The following is a 19,898-nucleotide window of genomic DNA, read 5'->3' on the forward strand; positions in this document are numbered from 1 at the left end:
CAAATAGGATTTCACCAATCCAGCAACATGTACAGCATTTATCAAGATGGTGAATTATCCCTGTATTCGGTCCTCATGATAGGCTTTGGATTTTCAGGAGAGTTAATCAAGTCCTCTTTGAGCAAGAAATGGATGGGTTCTGCCAAGTATTTGTGTAAGTAGCAAGTAAATAATTACTTTTGTTCTTTTTGTGATAATGGTATATGTGTCAGGCAGTCGTGGTGTGTATAGCCTGTTGTGATGTGAGGGGAGCAATCGTTCATTAGAAGTGATTGATTGAAGTGATGCTGAAATCGTACATAAACTGTGCTATTGGTGGTGCTAGAGGTGATGGTGTTTGCTAAGTGTTGCTGTTTTGGTAGTGATAATATGCGCATGCATTAGTAGTGGTAAGCATGGATTATGATATATAGACTATGGAAGTAGTTTACTGAGAATTTGTAACTGTAATAATGGTAGTACTAGAGTTTGTGTTATATATGATATATATATATATGTGTGTGTGTGTGTATGTGTGTGTGTGGTTATGTATAGCATATAGGTTTTAAGTTTTGTGTTGGTAGTGTGGAAATATATAGCTTATGGTAATGATAGCTCAAGTTTCCTGCATACATTATAGCTAATACTATTTTTATGTAAAATCCAAGATCAGTCTTGTGGTGCATAGATTATTAGCTGAATGAATAGGTACAATCTATGAGCTGTCTTTCCAGTTATACTATGTATCTTACTTGCATACAATGCTTCACTCACTGATGGGAAGGGGTAGGCAGTATAATTGTTTGGCCATGGTGCACTCTGTCTACATTCCACTTAATTTCTATATGCCACAGATTCTGGTGGTACCCACAGCAGAGGTAGGCAATGTAGCTCCAATCAGAGAATGGCAGTTGATAGTCTTCCTGCACTTATTGTTGATGATATACATCTCAGTACAATATTTCAGGCTAGCGAATTTACTGATGTAGCAGCTAGATCTGTATATATGCATTTGTTATGTTTACCTTAGCTGAATGGGAGAGATAGTCTTTTTCCAGATGCTGGTACAGTACAGGTTTTAGGGTACTGTATTTCTGTTTGGATTTTGAGGGGTGATTTTTTTTTATAGTCGGCAGTGACTGAAGAAGATTCAAGCTTGCAGAAAACAAAAATATGAGAAGAACTTACAACATTCACAGTTCACATAAAAGACATAGTAAAGAAAATCAAACAATGCACAAACCTATTTAGAGTATCATCTTTGGCTAACAGTAAAAAAAATACTGGCACTGCATTAGATACATCATGGCATGGTGATCCTAGCAGGAAACATGGTAAAGTCACAGGGGCATAGGTCAGGTGAATATGAAGGATCTAGAACCTTCACCGTTTTCTTCTTTATCCAGGTTTTCCATGTTAACCTTCTGGTGGACTCCACAACTGATTCCAGTCTTGTAAGAGATGATGATTGTCGTTAATGAATCCATGAAATTTTTCAACATTTCCTGGTGTTTTGCTAGTGATTGATCACTTTTAACATTCATCATTTTGAACCAACACTACCAACCTTGATATTTATGCTACTCAAATATATGTTTGGCCTAAAATATGTTTGTCAGAAGCCTGATAAAACATGTAGAAGGTGTTGTAGCAAACTGCTGAGATCCATGCAAATTTTGATGCAAGCTTGTTTAAATCTATCAGTTCAGTTATCAACAAAATTGCTGAGCCACTGTATTACAATAATTGAATCTGTATAGATAGCACGAAGTCTATTTGTAGATTGCTTCAGTAAGTTGGATACCTACCAATAATCATCAGTTGCATATGCATATCTGTTGAGCAGTACAATCAAAGCAGGTGCAGTTAGGAAACATTCTGATAACAATTTGCAAACAATGTTACTTCACTTGGATTCTTGTTGGGCATCTCCCATGTTCTGGAAATTTGATGATGCTATAAGTATTTGTAGATGTTGGTGAGTTCAGTGATTTCTTCAGGCCTTAGGGGTTTTAGATGTAAATTTCTTATTTTGTCTAGCTATGAGACTTTTGAGCTTTCAGATTTCCCTATTACTTTCTGGGTGGTTCATGGATGGAGTGGATCACATTCCTGATCCAGGTGTATAATGTGTATTTATTGTTTAGTATTCTTGTCTTCTTTGGCTTTTGGTGGTTGATTTTCAAGAAATCTATCTTATATATTAAAAAGCAAGTTGTCTGTCTGTGTTTGTGTGTTGTGTGAACCACTTCTACTCCTACAATTTTCAACCAAATTTCACCAAATTTGACATGTGTGCTCTCTTTCACTTAGGATGCTTTTTCTTGTAATTTTTTCATCGAAATTCTAAACCCATAACATAAATAAACTACTCTCAATTCACCAAGGATTTGGCTTGAGCCAGTGCAAACATGTGACACACACCTAGCTGGAAAACATCAATACTTTACTTTGTCAACTGTGGTGAACTTTTATCAACTGCTTGCACAGTACTGCCAGCAGTATTCATTTGTGAGTTACAATTTACCTCTGTTTTCACGTGAGCACTCATTTTCATATAATTATTCCAACCTAAACTAGCTACTTCAAAACTCTTACCCAAAATTTAAAATCTTTAATTTGGTCTGTTTGATTAACATTTTTGCCAACTACATCTTACTATTTTTTGGGTGCGACACATTCACTGCTTTTTCCTTAGGACATTTTCTATTGTGTAAACTGATAATTTTCCACCATGCCTTGATGCAAAAGATCCAATATAGGTTGGCAAACACATTCTGCAAAGAAAAGTAAACGTATGTGTGCAAATGACTCTGCCAAGGACGCCACCAGGAGGAACTCTTTCAATGCACTTAGGATGGCTTCAGTGCAAAGAAGGGAAAGTGAAGAGTAGCATTGTGATCAATTAGCACGTATTGTTGTGCAAAGAGCCGCCCAGAGCAACAAGCAATGTTCAGTATGCCAAACAAGAGATGCTTCTTCTACTGCTGCTGCATGAGCATCAGAGACTGCAGCACAACATACAGTTCAACTTACAAGAAATGCTTCCTCAACTGCTCTTGCACAAGCTGCAGAGACTGCAGCACAATGTGCAGTTCGACTTACAAGAGATGCTGCAGTAACTGCTGCTGTGCATGCTACAAAGACTACAGGGGAAAAACAACAACAGATGTTGCTCTATGTGGCAAACAGGAAAACATCAGGTAACCATACACTTGTCACCTTATTTCATTAGTGTAATCTTCACAGTATGCTCTCCGTAAAGTGTCCCCAATTGTGAGGTAGGCAACAGATACTAGACTTTTCATCGTTTTTGCACTGGCCACATGTTAAATTTTTGGTTCAGATAATGTTGTATGTGCAACCCAGCAAAACAGTAAATATACTATTTCTCTTTAAGTCATATTTTTAGGCTCAACCTTTCCATCTGCTAAACAACACATGTCTGCAGTTATGTGGTAAGGAAAATAAACTCAATTGCTGCCGGTTTTTGACACATCGACCTACTGTCCCAATGGAAAACAATGACAATGGTGTGGAAGTATGACTCTGCATGTTAGGCCATGGCACTAAATAAATCAAAAATGCAGGGAACATCTGCCATTATGATTTTTTTCATTCAGTTCAGAGGTGCATCCGTGAATGGTCTAATAACCAAACAGGCATACTTAACAAACAGCACTGGGCAACGCCGGGTACACCTGCTAGCATATATATATATATATATATATATGTGTGTGTGTGTGTGTGTGTAAATATATATCTTTTAGATATGCACTCTTTTAGATACGACAAACACAGTAAATCTACAACATTAGCCAATCATATTCATCACCTCAAAAACAAAAATACCCAATACACCTTAAAATGGTCCATCTTAGATTCTGGAACTCCATACCAGGGCCAGCGCTCCAATTGCAAGCTTTGCCTAACGGAGGCGTTCCATATTTTAAAATACAATTCTCCCACTCTACTTAATCGATATAACGAAGCGTTTAGCAACTGCAACCACCGCTCTTTTCACACATTTAGGTTCTATCACAAGCAAAATTGCACAAACGATCACGCAACATAATCACACAACCCCCCACAGGCAACCTATTCAACCTGGCAAAAACATCCATCTTTCACCATCTCTTGAATAGGATTATTTCCTTTCGATCATCTCACCACACATATACCACCAAATCTATTTCTTCTATTCTCAAATTCACAAGAACACCACTTACGCATACAGACTACGTCACTTCTTTCATTCCCTTTCCACCGTCTATAAATAGGCTTGGCAGCATCCTAAAATATGATACTACTAACTACCTTTCCCACCCATCCCTTCCCTTTATCTCTGTCCTTGGTTTATCACTCATACCCCCACCACCTATATACTACACACACGCATTCCTTCCTACTCACTAGACCTTTTAACCTCATCCCCCTATTCCTCCTTCACTCTATATGCTCATTCCCTCTACCCTGTTAAGACCAACTGACCATAAATATATCGCTACCATCCTCCGCCTCTATCTCTCCTCTATCCCCTTTCACATTCTGTCTTCATGACTTGACCTAATTACCGCTCAGTTTTCACTTGACTTGGCCATTCTTCAAGTAAACCAGCAAAAATCCATTGCAATATGGAATTTATGCACCTCTGCTATCTATGCTATATCAACTTTCACTCCAACATAAATTTCCGGATTATCCACACATGGATTACTTTGCACGGATTTCTACACGGATATTTACCACTGGAATGAAACTACACTTCAAGTACTGTTCTCTCTTTTTTCAGCACATCACACTCTTTACCACTTCATACTAAAAATATCTGCCTATGGATATAATAATAGATTACTTTATTTTTTCTGTCTCCAATGAAGGGAAGTACTGGATCTTCTCAGAAACAGCTGTAAGACTCTATCCATAAAATACTTCTCCAACCTTACCTTTGCTCTCTTTATCTTTTTGTTTTTTGTTTTTATATATTTACATATACACACGCTAATACACGACTTATAATACCCAATCTTGTTCATACAACAACTGGGGCAAACTAGTCGGTATACAACACTTACTCGGTATTACCTGTATCTTCCTGGGCTTGGTTAAATCCAATACCCTCCTCAACTTTATAAATATATATATATATATATATATATATATATATATATATATATATATATATATATAAAGATGAGAATATGTGTCTGTATGTATGTCTGTCTGTGTGAATCCCTAAAACTCAAGAACTACACAACCAATTTCATTGAAATTTTACTCATGCCTTACTTATGGTCCAGGTAGTGTCATAGGCCAAAAAACATTACAACTTCATGCCTAATACGAGCCCAGAGAAATCTCTTATCTTCCACTATTTCAGTATTACATGTCAAAAGTGAAACAATAACATCTCTATTGTAATGTCAGATACTTTCACTTTAATAATTTCACTGTTAATACTGAAACTATTAAGTGAAACCATTATCTCACATATATACATACACACACACACACACACACACACATATATATATATATATACATAGGAAAATGTAAAAAAGCCAGAATGCTGAACTGGGAGCATAATTTAATGAAGATTTTTTCTAACCGGTTTTCATTGCGATGAAGCAAATTATCAAGAAGGAGAATGAAAATGTTTTTTTACAAAGAAGTACAAAAAAGTACAAAATGAAGAAAATAATATATAAAACAATAATATATAAAAAAAAATAAATATACCCATACATTATATTGTCTTTGAGCTTTTGTAGTTCAATAGTAGTTCATGTATAAATTGGTAGGAAAAATAAGGATGCATGAGAGTTGAGAGTTTTGTGAGGTTTAAAAAAAGGGTTAAAAGTTTGTGTTAAGCAGGAAATGTGGTGTCAAAACAGGAAGTGTGTGTAAGGGGAGACAAGTGTTTTTAGTTAGAGTTATGAACTCTTTTTTTCAAAACAGGAAGTTTGTGTCTGTTCATAGAGAAATAAGGTCACTGAGGGGTGTGTGTGTTAAGAAATGGTTGGAATTTCTCTATGAAAAGATTCTCCTTGTTGATTCTTTCTTGTGTGGAGATTCTGTCTTTACATTGATAGAAAGGGAATATAATGAATTTAGGGTTTTTGTTTCTGGCGCAAGAGTCTATGTGGCCACTGAGTGGAATTTGGCGGTATTGAGGGAGGTTTATTTGTTCCTTATGGACAGCTACTCTTCTACGTAATGGGAGGCTCGTCTGTCCGATATAGAAGTTTTGGCAACCTGCGCAAGTAAGGACATAAATGAGGTTACTCGAGGAACAAGAGAAATTGGTTTTAATTTTAAACTTTGTTCCTCGTTTGAAGGTAAATTCAGAGCCTTCAAGTAGGTAAGGGCAGGTGCCACAATTAGGGCGTGCACATTTTTTAACTGATGGGGGTGGAAGTGGTGTATGTAGTTTGGAATTGGTTAATAATGTTTTCAAAGATTTGTGTTGCCTTTTGCATTTAAGGACTTTGTGTGTATTAATGATATTGTTCATTTTCGGGTCTGTGGTGAGTAAGGGGAGGTTTTGTTTAATTGTGGTGAATGCTTCGATGTTATTGGGGTTATGGGTGGAGATGTATGGAAGTATTTTGGGGTTGGGTGTGTTATTATGTTGGTTGGTTTTTAGTGTGTTTTTGTCAAGTTCCTTGGCACGTTTTATTCCAAGATCTATGAGTGTGGAGGGATATTGGCGTTGTAACAGTGTTTTTTTGAGATCTTGTAAGCGTATTTCTCGAGTGGTAGGGTCAGAGACAATGGTGCAAATTCTTTTAGCTAAATTAAAGGGGATATTTATCTTGGTGTGTTTTGGGTGGCATGAGCTAAAAAGGAGGTATTGTTGTGAGTCTGTAGGTTTGTGGTAGATGTCGGTTGTGATTTGGTTATTAGGTGTTTTTATGATTAAGAGATCAAGAAAAGGGAGATGATGTTTGCTGAATTCCATAGTGAATTGAATGTTGGGATGTATGTTATTAAGAATGGATTTGAATTCTAGAAGTTTTTCATAGGGTTCATTCCATATGATGAAACAATCATCCAAATATCTTTTCCAGTTATCCATTAAAAAGATGTGGAAAAGGTGTCCAAATTTCTGACGTGAGGTTTCATATAGTGTTAATTCAAAAAAACCCATTATGAGGTTCGCAAGGACTGGTGCAGCTTTAGTACCCATCGCGATACCACATTTTTGGCGAAAGTATGTGTCTGCAAACAGGAAGTAATTGTTGGTCAGAATGAACTTAAGTGATTCTATGATGAAAGTTGTGTTGATGCGATTAGGAAATGTTTCTGGGTGTTTGTGCAGCCAGAATTTAATTGCCTCAATCGCATATTCATGAGGGATATTTGTATAAAGGTTGACCACGTCAAAAGACACCAAGAGTGACTCCTCGTTTGTTGTTTTCGGGAGGTGATTGAGCATGTCAAGATCATCTCTGATGTAACTTTTGATGTGGCTTAGGAAAGGTTTCAAAAGAATGTCCAAGAAATTGCTTAAGCGATGTGTTTCGCAGGAGGTGCCTGCTATAATGGGTCTTAGTTTTAAATCTTCCGGTGCCTTGATGTTGATGTAGATTTCAGAGGAGAGTTTGCAAGCTTCGGTGATGGATTTGTTCTTATGGATTTTAGGGAGGCCATAGAAGAGGCTGGGCTTGCATTTGAAATTAGTGATGTAATCTTTTTCTTTGTCCGTGAGTCCTTGACCTTGCTGGAGTATAAGGGCGGTGAGGTTTTTGAGAGTTTTTTGTTGTTTATAGTTGGTGATAGTTTCATAGAAGGAGTTATCGTTTAGTAAGGAGAGTGCTAGGTGTTTGTAAAAATCTGTGTTCATTAGGACTACAGTACTACCTTTGTCAGCTTCTTTGATAGTAAGGCTTTTGTCCTGTTGTAAGTCTCTTAGATTTTTCCATTCAATGCTATTAAAGTTTGATTTGACCTTGGTTTTAGGTGGGGTAAAAGGGAAACTCTGGATGTGGTTGCAAAAATCATCCAGTGCTTTATTCCTTCCTTTGGAAGGTATGAAGTTGCTTTTGTTTTTAATAATTGAGTCATCCTCATTGTTGAAGTCTATGAAAGCTTCTGTTAAACGAAGCTTTCTGCAAAATTCTGAAATGTCATCCTTGATCTCAGGGGGGTTGGGTGTTCTTGGGGTGGGTGTGAATTTTAAGCCTCTGGCTAGGATGTTAATTTGGGTTTGTGTAAGGGTTTTATTAGAGAGGTTTATTATTTTAGTTTTCTTTTTAGTTTTCTTTTGATGGGTCTGTATTAGCGGTAGTGCCTGTTTTTCTCCCCTCTGTCTAAAAAATGGTTGTTGAAGTGGGGGGTGTAGTGATTGTTAGAATTGTGGTAGAAGGGGTAGGGGTAGGGGTATTGTTGGGTGGATAGGCTGGAAGTGGATGGGTAGGTATAGTGATTGTGTTGGTATGGGATGTGATGGTTTAAGGTTTTGTGAGAAATGCGGTGGGTTTTTGGGTGTTTGTAGGGTGGATTGTATGCAAGGTTGGAGTTGGGTAGGTAGTTATTGTGGTTCTGTTGGTGTGGGTTGCCTGGGTATGAAGATCTGTAGAAAAAATGGTATGCTTGTGGGTGTTTGTTGGGTGGACGGTATGGGGTACCTTGGGTGGGAGATTGCTCCGTTGGATGTGTAATGTCAATGTGAATACCCGTCAGAGTGTAAGTATCCTGAGAGAAAAGCTGAACATTAGAAGCATCAGTTGTGGCGTGCAAGAGAGACGATTGCGCTGGTATGGACATGTGGTGAGAATGGAGGAGGATAGCTGCGTGAAAAAGTGCCACACCCTAACAGTTGAGGGAACCCGTGGAAGAGGTAGGCCCAGGAAGACCTGGGCTGAGGTGGTGAGGCAAGACCTTCGTACATTGGGCCTCACCGAGGCGATGACTACGGACCGAGACCTTTGGAAATGGGCTGTGCGTGAGAAGACCCGGCAAGCCAAGTAAGATCGTTGCCAGTGCCCCTGGACTGGTTCTTGTGCGGGTGGCACATGAGATGCACCATTTTGAGCGTGGCCGTTGCCAGTACCGCCTGACTGGCTCCTGTAGGATTTTCGAGCGAGATCGTTGCCAGTGCCCCTGGACTGGCTTGTGCGGGTGGCACATAAAAGACACCATTTTGAGCGTGGCCGTTTTCGTGCGGGTGACACGTAAAAGCACCCACTACACTCTCTGAGTGGTTGGCGTTAGGAAGGGCATCCAGCTGTAGAAACTCTGCCAAATCAGACTGGAGCCTGGTGTTGCCATCCGGTTTCACCAGTCCTCAGTCAAATCGTCCAACCCATGCTAGCATGGAAAGCGGACGTTAAACGATGATGATGATATATATATGTATATATATGTATATATGTATATATGTATATATATATTATGTATATATATACATCTGCACATATGTATATATATAGATGTATAGTATACATGTATATGTGTAGATGTATATATATACATGTATATATATATAGAGAGATTTATATATTTACATATGTGTATATGTATGTATATATATATATGTATATATGTATATATATCTGTATGTATATAAATGTATAAATATATGTATGCATGTATATATGTGTATATATGTGTGTACATATGTATATATATATATATATATATATATGTTCTGCGCCGTGAGGACCAAAGACTCGAGGTATTTCGTGTTGCAAGACAGTGTAGGAGAGAGAATAGTGATGTTGTAGGAGAGAAATGTGTTCGCATGGATGATGGTACGCTTGCATTAAATGAGGATGCAAAGAAAGAGGTCTGGAGATGCCACTACGATAGATTGCTTAATAAAGAGAATGAATGGGAGAAAGAGAGCCTGCCGTATGTTGACCCAATAGAAGGGACCAGCTATCCGAGTTGATAGTACCAGGGTAGATAAAGCAATTAAGAGTATGAAGACCGGGAAAGCCCCCGGCCCATCAGGAATCACTGCAGAGATGCTCAAAATATCTGGCAGTGTTGGCTATAGCCTAGTCACCCGTATTACGAACCAGGTGATACACGAAGGAGTCATACCCAATGACTGGTGTAGCAGCATCATAGTCAACTGCTACAAAGGTAAAGGTGACGCTTTAGATACAAATAATTACAGAGGCATCAAGCTGTTAGATCAGGTTATGAAAGTTACAGAGAGGGTCATAGCCCAACTAATTAGGGAGCGAATCAATTTAGATGAGATGCAGTTTGGGTTCGTGCCAGGTAAAAGCACTACTGATGCCTTATTTCTAGTGAGACAGTTGCAGGAGAAATACCTAGCTAAGGATAAACCTCTGTACCTGGCTTTCGTTGACATGGAGAAAGCCTTTGACAGGGTCCCCCGATCCCTTATCTGGTGGTCAATGAGGAAACTTGGGATAGAAGAATGGTTAGTGAGAGCTGTGCGAGCCATGTACAGAGATGCTGCCAGTAAGGTGAGGGTTGGAAATGAGTACAGCAATGAATTCCGAGTAGAGGTAGGGGTCCACCAAGGTTCCGTCCTCAGCCCCCTCTTATTTACCATAGTCCTCCAGGCAATCACAGAGGAGTTCAAGACAGGTTGCCCCTGGGAGCTCCTCTATGCTGATGACCTTGCCCTAATTGCAGAGTCACTATCAGAACTAGAGGAGAAGTTTCAGGTGTGGAAGCAAGGTCTAGAATTGAAGGGCCTTAGAGTCAACCTAGCTAAAACCAAAATCCTAATAAGTAGGAAGGTAGATAAAACACAAACCCCTTCAGGTAGATGGCCCTGCTCAGTATGTAGAAAAGGAGTAGGTAGTAACTCTATAAGATGTACCCGGTGCAAGCTATGGACACATAAGAGGTGCAGCAACATCAAAGGCAGGTTAACTAGCAAGTTAGTTTTTGTTTGTGGCAGATGTTCAGGTGCAATAAAGACTGCAAACAAACAGGAAACAACTTCTATCTCATTCCAGGGTGAAAAACTAGAGGTAGTCGATAGCTTCCGCTATCTGGGCGACCAAGTTAGTAGTGGGGGTGGGTGCGCTGAAAGTGTAGCTGCTAGAATAAGAATAGCCTGGGCAAAGTTTAGAGAGCTCTTACCCCTGCTGGCGACAAAGGGACTCTCACTCAGAGTAAAAGGCAGACTGTATGACGCATGCGTACGAACAACCATGCTACATGGCAGTGAAACATGGGCTGTAACTGCTGAGGACATACGTAAGCTCGCAAGGAATGAAGCCAGTATGCTCCGTTGGATTGTAATGTTAATGTGAATACCAGTCAGAGTGTAAGTATCTTGAGAGAAAAGCTGAACATTAGAAGCATCAGTTGTGGCGTGCAAGAGAGACGATTGCGCTGGTATGGACATGTGGTGAGAATGGAGGAGGATAGCTGCATGAAAAAGTGCCACACCCTAACAGTTGAGGGAACCCGTGGAAGAGGTAGGCCCAGGAAGACCTGGGCTGAGGTGGTGAGGCAAGACCTTCGTACATTGGGCCTCACCGAGGCGATGACTACTGACCGAGACCTTTGGAAATGTGCTGTGCGTGAGAAGACCCGGCAAGCCAAGTAAGATCGTTGCCAGTGCCCCTGGACTGGTTCTTGTGCGGGTGGCACATGAGATGCACCATTTTGAGCGTGGCCTTTGCCAGTACCGCCTGACTGGCTCCTGTAGGATTTTCGAGCGAGATCGTTGCCAGTGCCCCTGGACTGGCTTGTGCGGGTGGCACATAAAAGACACCATTTCGAGCGTGGCCGTTTTCATGCGGGTGACACGTAAAAGCACCCACTACACTCTCTGAGTGGTTGGCGTTAGGAAGGGCATCCAGCTGTAGAAACTCTGCCAAATCAGACTGGAGCCTGGTGTTGCCATCCGGTTTCACCAGTCCTCAGTCAAATCGTCCAACCCATGCTAGCATGGAAAGCGGACGTTAAACGATGATGATGATGATATATATATATATATATATATATATATACATACACATACATTCATACATACATACATACATACATACATACATATATATATATATATATATATATATATATATATATATATATATATATATATATATATATATATATATATACATATATAGGTGCAGGTGTAGCTGTGTGGTAAGAAACTTTGTTCCAAAGCACATGGTCCTGGATTCATTCCCACTGTGTGGTAACTTGGCATGTGCCTTCTGCTATATATATATATATATATATGATACACACACACATACATATATATGTATGTATGTATATATGCATATATATATCTATTATATAAAAGTCAATGTCTTTATGTGTGTTCGTAATATTCCTAAAATTTCAACTTCTTACGAGTTAGTAACCCCCACAATTAAGTCATTTTTCCTAAGCCAAGATGAATACAATTGTAGTTTTGAAAGCTGTAGAGTCACCTGAGCATATAAGATGAGCGTTATTTGTAATTCAATGGTATAACAGTGTAAGAGTTTGCTTTGAGATGTATTTAGATTGTGATTTCTGCAACGTGGTGCATAAATTGTTGAGTAAAAGAGAAGCATCTTTGCCTCCACTGATTCAGTTGCAAAGTGTTATTTTGAGTAAAGTTATTTGGTTGCAGACCTCCTTTGAGTCTTTTTATTATCACTGGGTCAGATATAGTCCCCAGATGGTAACAGTGATTTCAAGGCCCTCCCAGATAAGTGACTGGTCATTCAAAGAGATTTATAGATTGCAAATTTATTCTGTCCAGTTACCTATTGGCATAGGTAACTCCAGAGGTGACACATTCATTTCCCCTTCGCCTTCATGTCACACAGTTGTTAATGTTTATTTGAGTTGGATCATGCCCTTCCAATTACTATAGATCTGTAATGCATCTTACGGCTGTGCCCGTCACCTGTATGGTGAGGAATCCTACATTAGGGAGTGGTAACAACTAGGGTAGGGTAGCTGACTGCCTTTGGGATCATTCGTCTTTTGGTTTCCTGTAGCTTTGCTCTCTTTTACAAACCCAGTGAACATTCATATATTTCTGATTTCAAAGAAATTCGAACAATACATATAAGACCCAAGTTAAAAAGATTCTCAGCAATTCAACTTCTCTGGTTGACTTTAAGCCCCCCCCCCCTACCCAATAGGAGCCTTAACTCCTACATTTTAGACCTCCATGTACTCCATTTTTCAGGAGCAATAGCCTTTGAATAGGTTTCATAAGATTTGAATTTTGGAATCTGTGCATAAAGCTGAGTAGTATGGGATAAATATGTCATGATTAGAATTTTTGTTAGGGTGTGTAAAGAGGGAAAGAACCCTCATTACAATTCTTAATCTGCAATTCTTCAATTCCATGTGACACGGGCAAAGCCGGATATCTCTGCTAGTACCTGATAAAAGTGTCAGCTTGATGTCACAGTGTGGGTATATTATTTGAGGTTGTGACACAAGATGTAGTGTGACTGTTGTTGTTGTTGCTGCTATTGTTGCTACTGCTACTACTGTTATTGTTGTTAATTACTCTATTTAATGGTCTACATTGGTTATAAATCTTTGTCAGTTTCCTGATTTCTTTCTTTCTTCTTTATTGTTTTCATTTAGTTGTATGATGCTAAATTCTTTTCATTTGTGGTATTCTTGTACTATGCTTTTATGGGGTTGACTATTTCTAATTAGTCTTTGTATTTTTTATATTACTTTATGGGCTATGTTTTTTGTATTTTTCTGTTGTACCTATAATTACTTTGTTAAATGTATCTATTTCACTGCCTATACTGGTGATTGTTGTTCTGTTGTTGAAGCTTAAAATGCTTGATTCTATTCTTTGGTGGACTCCATTTCAGTATGCTGCTTTGAAGCTTGTAGAATCATTTTTGCTTTCTTCATTAAAGAATGTGTATGTTGAAATGGTAATTGATAGTCTAATATTTGAAAGATTGTTCTACCCAACAGGTTGTGTTAGCTTGGTGCAGAACACAAAAAATGATGTCTGGAGGAAGAGTTGGTATAGTTGGCTTGTTACAGTGGTGGGGGGGGGGGGCGTTGTTATGGGTTGTTTAGAATGTAAAGGAAGTTTATTTGTCTTACTATAAGGCTACATTTTGTGTTATCTGTACTATTTGAAAACCAGGATATGTTGAGTGCTTTGAAGTCTTCCCCAGAATTGGTGTTTGACAGAATGTTAAAGTGTTGCAGCAGGCTTGTGTAACCTGGTGAGACAATTGTTGAGGTCAGTGGTGGTATATATATGCTTATTTTATGTCCTTTATAATTTGAGGTTTTACTTTTGAAAGCCTACATTTTCGGTGTGTTGTTAACTCCTGCTGGTTTGCAAATGCCATTTGGAACGTCTATGTATTAGATATATGATGATATTTTATGAAGCTGCTTTTGGTGTGAGAGATTCTATCTAATGTGACCTCAGTGCCCAGGCTGTGAGCTACAAAGTTGAGATGGGGTTGTCAAACAACAACGGAGAGATACACAGAGAAATATATTGGTGCAATGGCAGGGAGGGGGTGTTTAAGGTCAGGGTCAATAATCATAGGTCCTCATTTCGAATCCTAAAGAGGTGCAATGACAACATTAGCCAGTAATATATGGCGATCAAAAGAGGAAAGACTGCTGCACAAAATCAACTGAAAAATGTTGGAATAGCCTGAATTATTTTTGAATAGAAGAAGATGTCGCAAGCTTTGTTTGGCTGAGAAAAGAATCATTCTCAAAAATTCACATGATCAAAGTACTGTCCTGAACACGGAAAGCAAAATATTCCATTGTTGTCATTAAGATAGAAAATTTGTTCTGGCAATGTGATTATCCCACTTTTTGGACTAAAGAATAGAAAACCTGTTCACATGTACAGCTAATCCCCTTCGGCCACTGCTGACATCATCCCATGGGGAGTAACTCTTCTTTCGTTCTTGAAAGATAGAAAGATATAACTTTTTACCACATGATTTTCTTCTGCTTTTCAGCATCTCAAAGTGAACCAGGGCTGTATAACTACCTTCATAAAGGAGGTTATGCAGTTCTGGCCAGTATGTCTAAAGGGTTATCAATACTGCCTAGTGCAGCAATCAAAGTGAAACCAATGGTAACATTCTAACTAGTTAATGCCATAACCAGGAATATACTGCTTGACTATATAAAAGTATACATGTGTGTGTGTGTACATACACAAACACACATATAGTGCATTTTCTAATTATTCATTCCCTTACTATTCTAGTTTCGCTGTTGGCCTGTTTATTTTCAAAACGACAACCTCTGAAGTTGAAGCTGTCCTACAGATTAGTTCGGTGAGTGAGTTTGTGTATACTATTGTGTGTGTGTGTGTGCGCGCATGCACGCATGTATAAATGAGTAACAAAGATGTACAGGGGTCAATTCATTATAGCCATTTCAAGCGACTCCTTTAATTGATTAATGAAAACATTACATCATTTGAATGAAACCATTCTCGGCAGATGATCGCATAGACTTCAAACATAAAGGATACAACCATTTCCTTAACATATTTACATCAATAGTGGAACTCAAAATATTTATATTGTTTCTTTTGTTATATCTGTAGCAGAATGAGTTTAGAAAATAATGCATACCTTGTCAAGTCAACTATAATTTAGAGAGTAACAGAGGAAATATTGGGGGTCTGGATAAAAAGTGTGGTAACCTAGTTAATTACATGTAGAAGACTTTATATAGAATGTAGTCTTCAACCATTTAGAATCAAATCCATTTGGAGTTGTCAACTGTATTCTAGTTAATGGTGATAAATCAATTAATGTCAGACAATCTACTAGACTCTCAATGTACTAGAACCATATATCTAGCTTTTATCTACACAAAAGGGTAGGGCATAGGGTTAGTAGTAAGGGAATGCCTGATGGGGAAGGGGTGATAATTGGAATAAAGAAGGATAGGGATGGTTAATACTTATTTTGATCTATAAACTTTCAATAATTATATTATGTATTTACCCCTTAAGTTTTGGGAATCTCTTCCCATATAGAGAGTATAACGTAAATTTTACAATTGATTACTAAAATCTTGCACCTCCCCTAAGTATAAAATATATCCCCTAAGATCTGTTATTATTCTACCTAATGTATTTTAGAAATATTTTATAAACCCAATTCCAAAGATAATTTTATTCTTATTTCTGTTAATATTTGATACATGTATTTTATTTTATATTATATTGATAATAATAACATATCTAGGAATTCTTTTCGATATACCAATATAATTTATAAAATAATCCTTATTTTATCTTATTTTTTATTGTATTCTATATTATGGTATATCCTTATTTATATCTCTTTCATACCTTTTATATCATTCTGTAAAAAATATCTACACTCATTATTTGCGTTTTTTTTGGCCCCATTGACCACCACTACCTGACTTCTATCTTTTAGAAAGTCATGTAGCCATTCTCCAAGTTTTCCAAATATACCAAGATTTCGGAGCTTGTGACAAATCATACCATGGTTGACTTTGTCAAAGGCTTTTGTAAAGTTGAGGTATATCACATCCACATTTGAGTTGATGAGCAGCTTCTTTAGCACCGAGTCATAATGCTGCAAGAACTGTGTTAGGCAGCTTCTACCTGGTTGAAAACCATGCTGGGTGTCAGTCAGCAAGTCATTCTCTTCAAGGAATGCAATTGATTTCCTTCGGACTCTTCCATGACTTTGCTGATGTATGACATCAGAGAGATAAGCCTATAGTTTTTAGCATCTGCTCTACTTCATCCTTTATGGATAGGGCATATTATTCCCTCCTTTAGTTTGTCCAGGAGCTTACCATTTGCAAGGAAGCTCTGAAAATGTAGCTGCAATGGTTTTGCAAGGACTCGTTTGCATGACTTGAGGAGGATTGCTAGGAATCCATCAGGGCCAGCAGCTGAGTTTGCATCTATATCATCTGCTGCTAGCATTACATCCTTTTGTTCAATGTTGATGTAATCAATTGTTACTGCCTCCCATTCAGCTTCTGCAGCAGTAAAGAATTCTATAGGCTTGCTAATTTGCACGTGTCACAGGGCTGGGGTGAAGACACTTTTGAACTGTTCATTCAGTGTTTCACTTATTCTCATTGGGTTTCCCATGAGGGAGCCATCTTTTTGGAGGAGTGGCCCTACCCTGCAATGCACAGAGACAGTCTCCTTGCCGTACCTAAAGAAGGCTTTAGGGTTTGACTTTGTATTTCTTATGACCCAGGCTTCTCTGTCTGACCTTTCCTTCTCATGGGAGTGCTTCAGATGTTTCTCAATCTCCAACAGTGTCGTTTCCAGGCGGGGTTCCTTACTGCCGTTGAGTTCTCTGTTGAGGTGTTTTGCAATCTTTGTACACCATCTCATAAGAATTTTCCTCTCCCTGAGAATCTTGTTTTTATGTGCAGTGGCCCTTCTCTCTGGGACAAAATTGTAACAAAAGGCTTGCATTATGGACATTAAAGCTTTCAATTTCATGTTTATGTCAGGTGTAGAGAGACATTGGGACCAGTCCTGTTTGGTGATCTCTTTCTCAATTGATTCCCAGTCTGCTTTGTGGCAGTTCAGATTGGATAGGTTTTGGGTACTTGTCATAGGTTGCATGTCTGTGGGTTCCTTTGGTCCATACATGGTCAGCTCTATTATGCTGTGATCCAAAATTTTGGTGTCACTATCACATTATGGATGAGATCCACATTGTTTGTGAAGCAGAGATCAAGTATATTGTTTGCCCTGGCTGGCTGGAGTATTATTTGCTCCATATATGAATTGTTGGTGAGGTTGAGCAGGGATTCCACTTGACTTTGCTCACATCGCATCATTCCTGAGAGGAAAAGGCCTTTGGGCCATTTCATATTGGGCAGGTTGAAGTCTGCCATGAGAAGTACACTGGAGTGCTCTTCTATTTTGGTTAAGACCTCTTCTATCCTTGCAAAGCAGTCTTCAAATTGGCCCATGTGATTTGGGCATCTGGTGGGCGATATGTAGTACATATAACTATATCCAATCATCTTATATGTACAATTAGTGTATCACACACTGAATTTGAGTGTGATGAAAGGATCTAGGATGTGAGATCTTCATGGATGTATATTGCAACTCCACCATGGCTCCTGTTTTTTCTATCATTTCACAGTACCATGGTATGTGTACTTTTGCATCTGCAATGTTGGGTTTTAAGTGTGTTTCAGTGAGTGCTATGCATAAAGCTTGATTTCATGTCACTAGGTCTCTCAGGAAGATAATTTTAGTTCTGTTACTGAGTTGTAACAGTCCTCTTACATATATGAAGTATAGTGGCATGATCTTTGTGCTGATGCCAGTGGTGGACACCCTGGATCCATTGGTTGTGGCAGTCTTGCATGTTGGTGGGGATGGCTCCAACTCTGGAATTGATGAAGCCAGATTAGTTGTTGCACAATCTTTTGAGCCATGTATAAAAAAGATTGTTGCTCAGTTGCAACCGTTATGATGACTTCTGAGTAGGGCTGATTTTTAGAAATAGTGCACACTACATCGGCATTTTTAGCTTTGATGCAGGTGATGCATGACTTTTTCGACTTTGGAGTCTTCCTGTGTCTTTTGGAGGGAGGCTTTTTCTTTTGGTCTGTCTGTTGTTTGGCTTTGGATGCAAGAAGCAGCAGTCTGCACCATCATGTCCATGCCAGCATTCACCACACAGGAAGAATTTACACATTTGGGAGCTCTCTTTTGTTTTTTGCTTCATTTTTACTTCTATTGTCATCCTTTTTTCCTTCTTTTATCTTTATTTTTAGCCCTTTATTGGTTCTTTTGCACTTTTTGGGTGTTGATATTGGTTGTGGTAGCACCATCCATACTGATGTCTTCTTCCTTGGCAGGTCTCTCAATTTTGGTTTTCGTTTCAAGTGTGTTCCCTTGTGGATCAGTGGAGCCAAAGGAACATCTGTCACTCACATCAGGGTCCCCATCCTTGTCCTCCTTTTTGAGCTTCTCTGTGCAAAGATGGTATCCAGTGTGCTAATATGAGGTCTGATAAGAACATAGGAGTGGATAAATTCTTGTTTTTGTGCTTTATCTGAACTATGATTCTTATATATAGCCATTGCTCTTTAGAGCTGCCATTATAATATTATTTGAATTGTCTCCTTCAGCTATTTTCCACCCTCTCAATTAAGAGTTTCAGTTCTTCGCTGACCCAGTTTTGAGACATCCTTAACCTGCCATTTCCTTCTGTATACATTTAGAGAAAGATTGAGATAAGGAGAGATAGGGAGAGGGAAAGAAAGAGAGGTGTAAGTCATATTGATTTATGTATGCACAGATGGGAGAGATATTAGTTGAGATAGGGAAGAAAGATTTATGTATCTTTGAGTATAGATCTATAAACTTTCTATAGGCATATTTCCGTTTATACACATGTTCAATAGATAAATATACACAGAGAGAGAGAAAGAGAGAGATTTATGAGTGCACAGACAGGGGAGATATTAGTTGGGATAGGGAAGAAAGATCTATGTGTTTTTGAGAATATAGCTATAATCTTTCTATAGTCATTTTCCCATATACACACGTTCAATAGATATATATACAGGGAGGGAGGGAGAGAGAGAGCATTGTGTATGTGTGTGTGCTTGTGCACGCATGCTAGAGAGAGACAGTGTGTGTGTGTGTGTGTGTGTGTGTGCGCGCGCGTGCGTGCGTGCATGCATGCTACAGAGAGAGAAAGAGAAACATGGGGGAGAAAGAAATCAAGAGGAATTGAGAAACTAATCAATCAATCACAAATTAAATCGAAGGGTATAATAGTGCAGATTATTATGTTCTGGGATCATGAATGTAAAGAAAAATGGAATTTACTTCTCTTAGTTTAATGTTAAAAACAAATCCACTACTTGTGAACAAAAGCATACTTACCTCAAAATTATTGTTTTACGATAAATCATAATGACCAGAAAGCAAAAATTGTATTCATATGGATTTTTCTTCACTT

At 38.6% G+C, this 19,898-nt stretch overlaps 1 protein-coding gene across 1 annotated transcript in view; it reads left to right on the plus strand.

Annotated features, from left to right (window-relative positions):
- Positions 1 to 19,898, plus strand: part of LOC106879156 (ceramide kinase) — a 64,632-nt gene that overhangs the window by 36,520 nt on the left and 8,214 nt on the right. The window contains exons 7-8 of the mRNA XM_014928595.3: positions 8 to 154; positions 15,158 to 15,227. Of these exons, the coding sequence (XP_014784081.1) occupies positions 8 to 154; positions 15,158 to 15,227 (217 nt within the window). The remainder of the gene's footprint in view (positions 1 to 7; positions 155 to 15,157; positions 15,228 to 19,898) is intronic.

The sequence above is a fragment of the Octopus bimaculoides genome, chromosome 7 (assembly GCF_046866305.1).
Source record: "Octopus bimaculoides isolate indiv1 chromosome 7, ASM4686630v1, whole genome shotgun sequence".
Taxonomy (NCBI): Eukaryota; Metazoa; Mollusca; class Cephalopoda; order Octopoda; family Octopodidae; genus Octopus; species Octopus bimaculoides.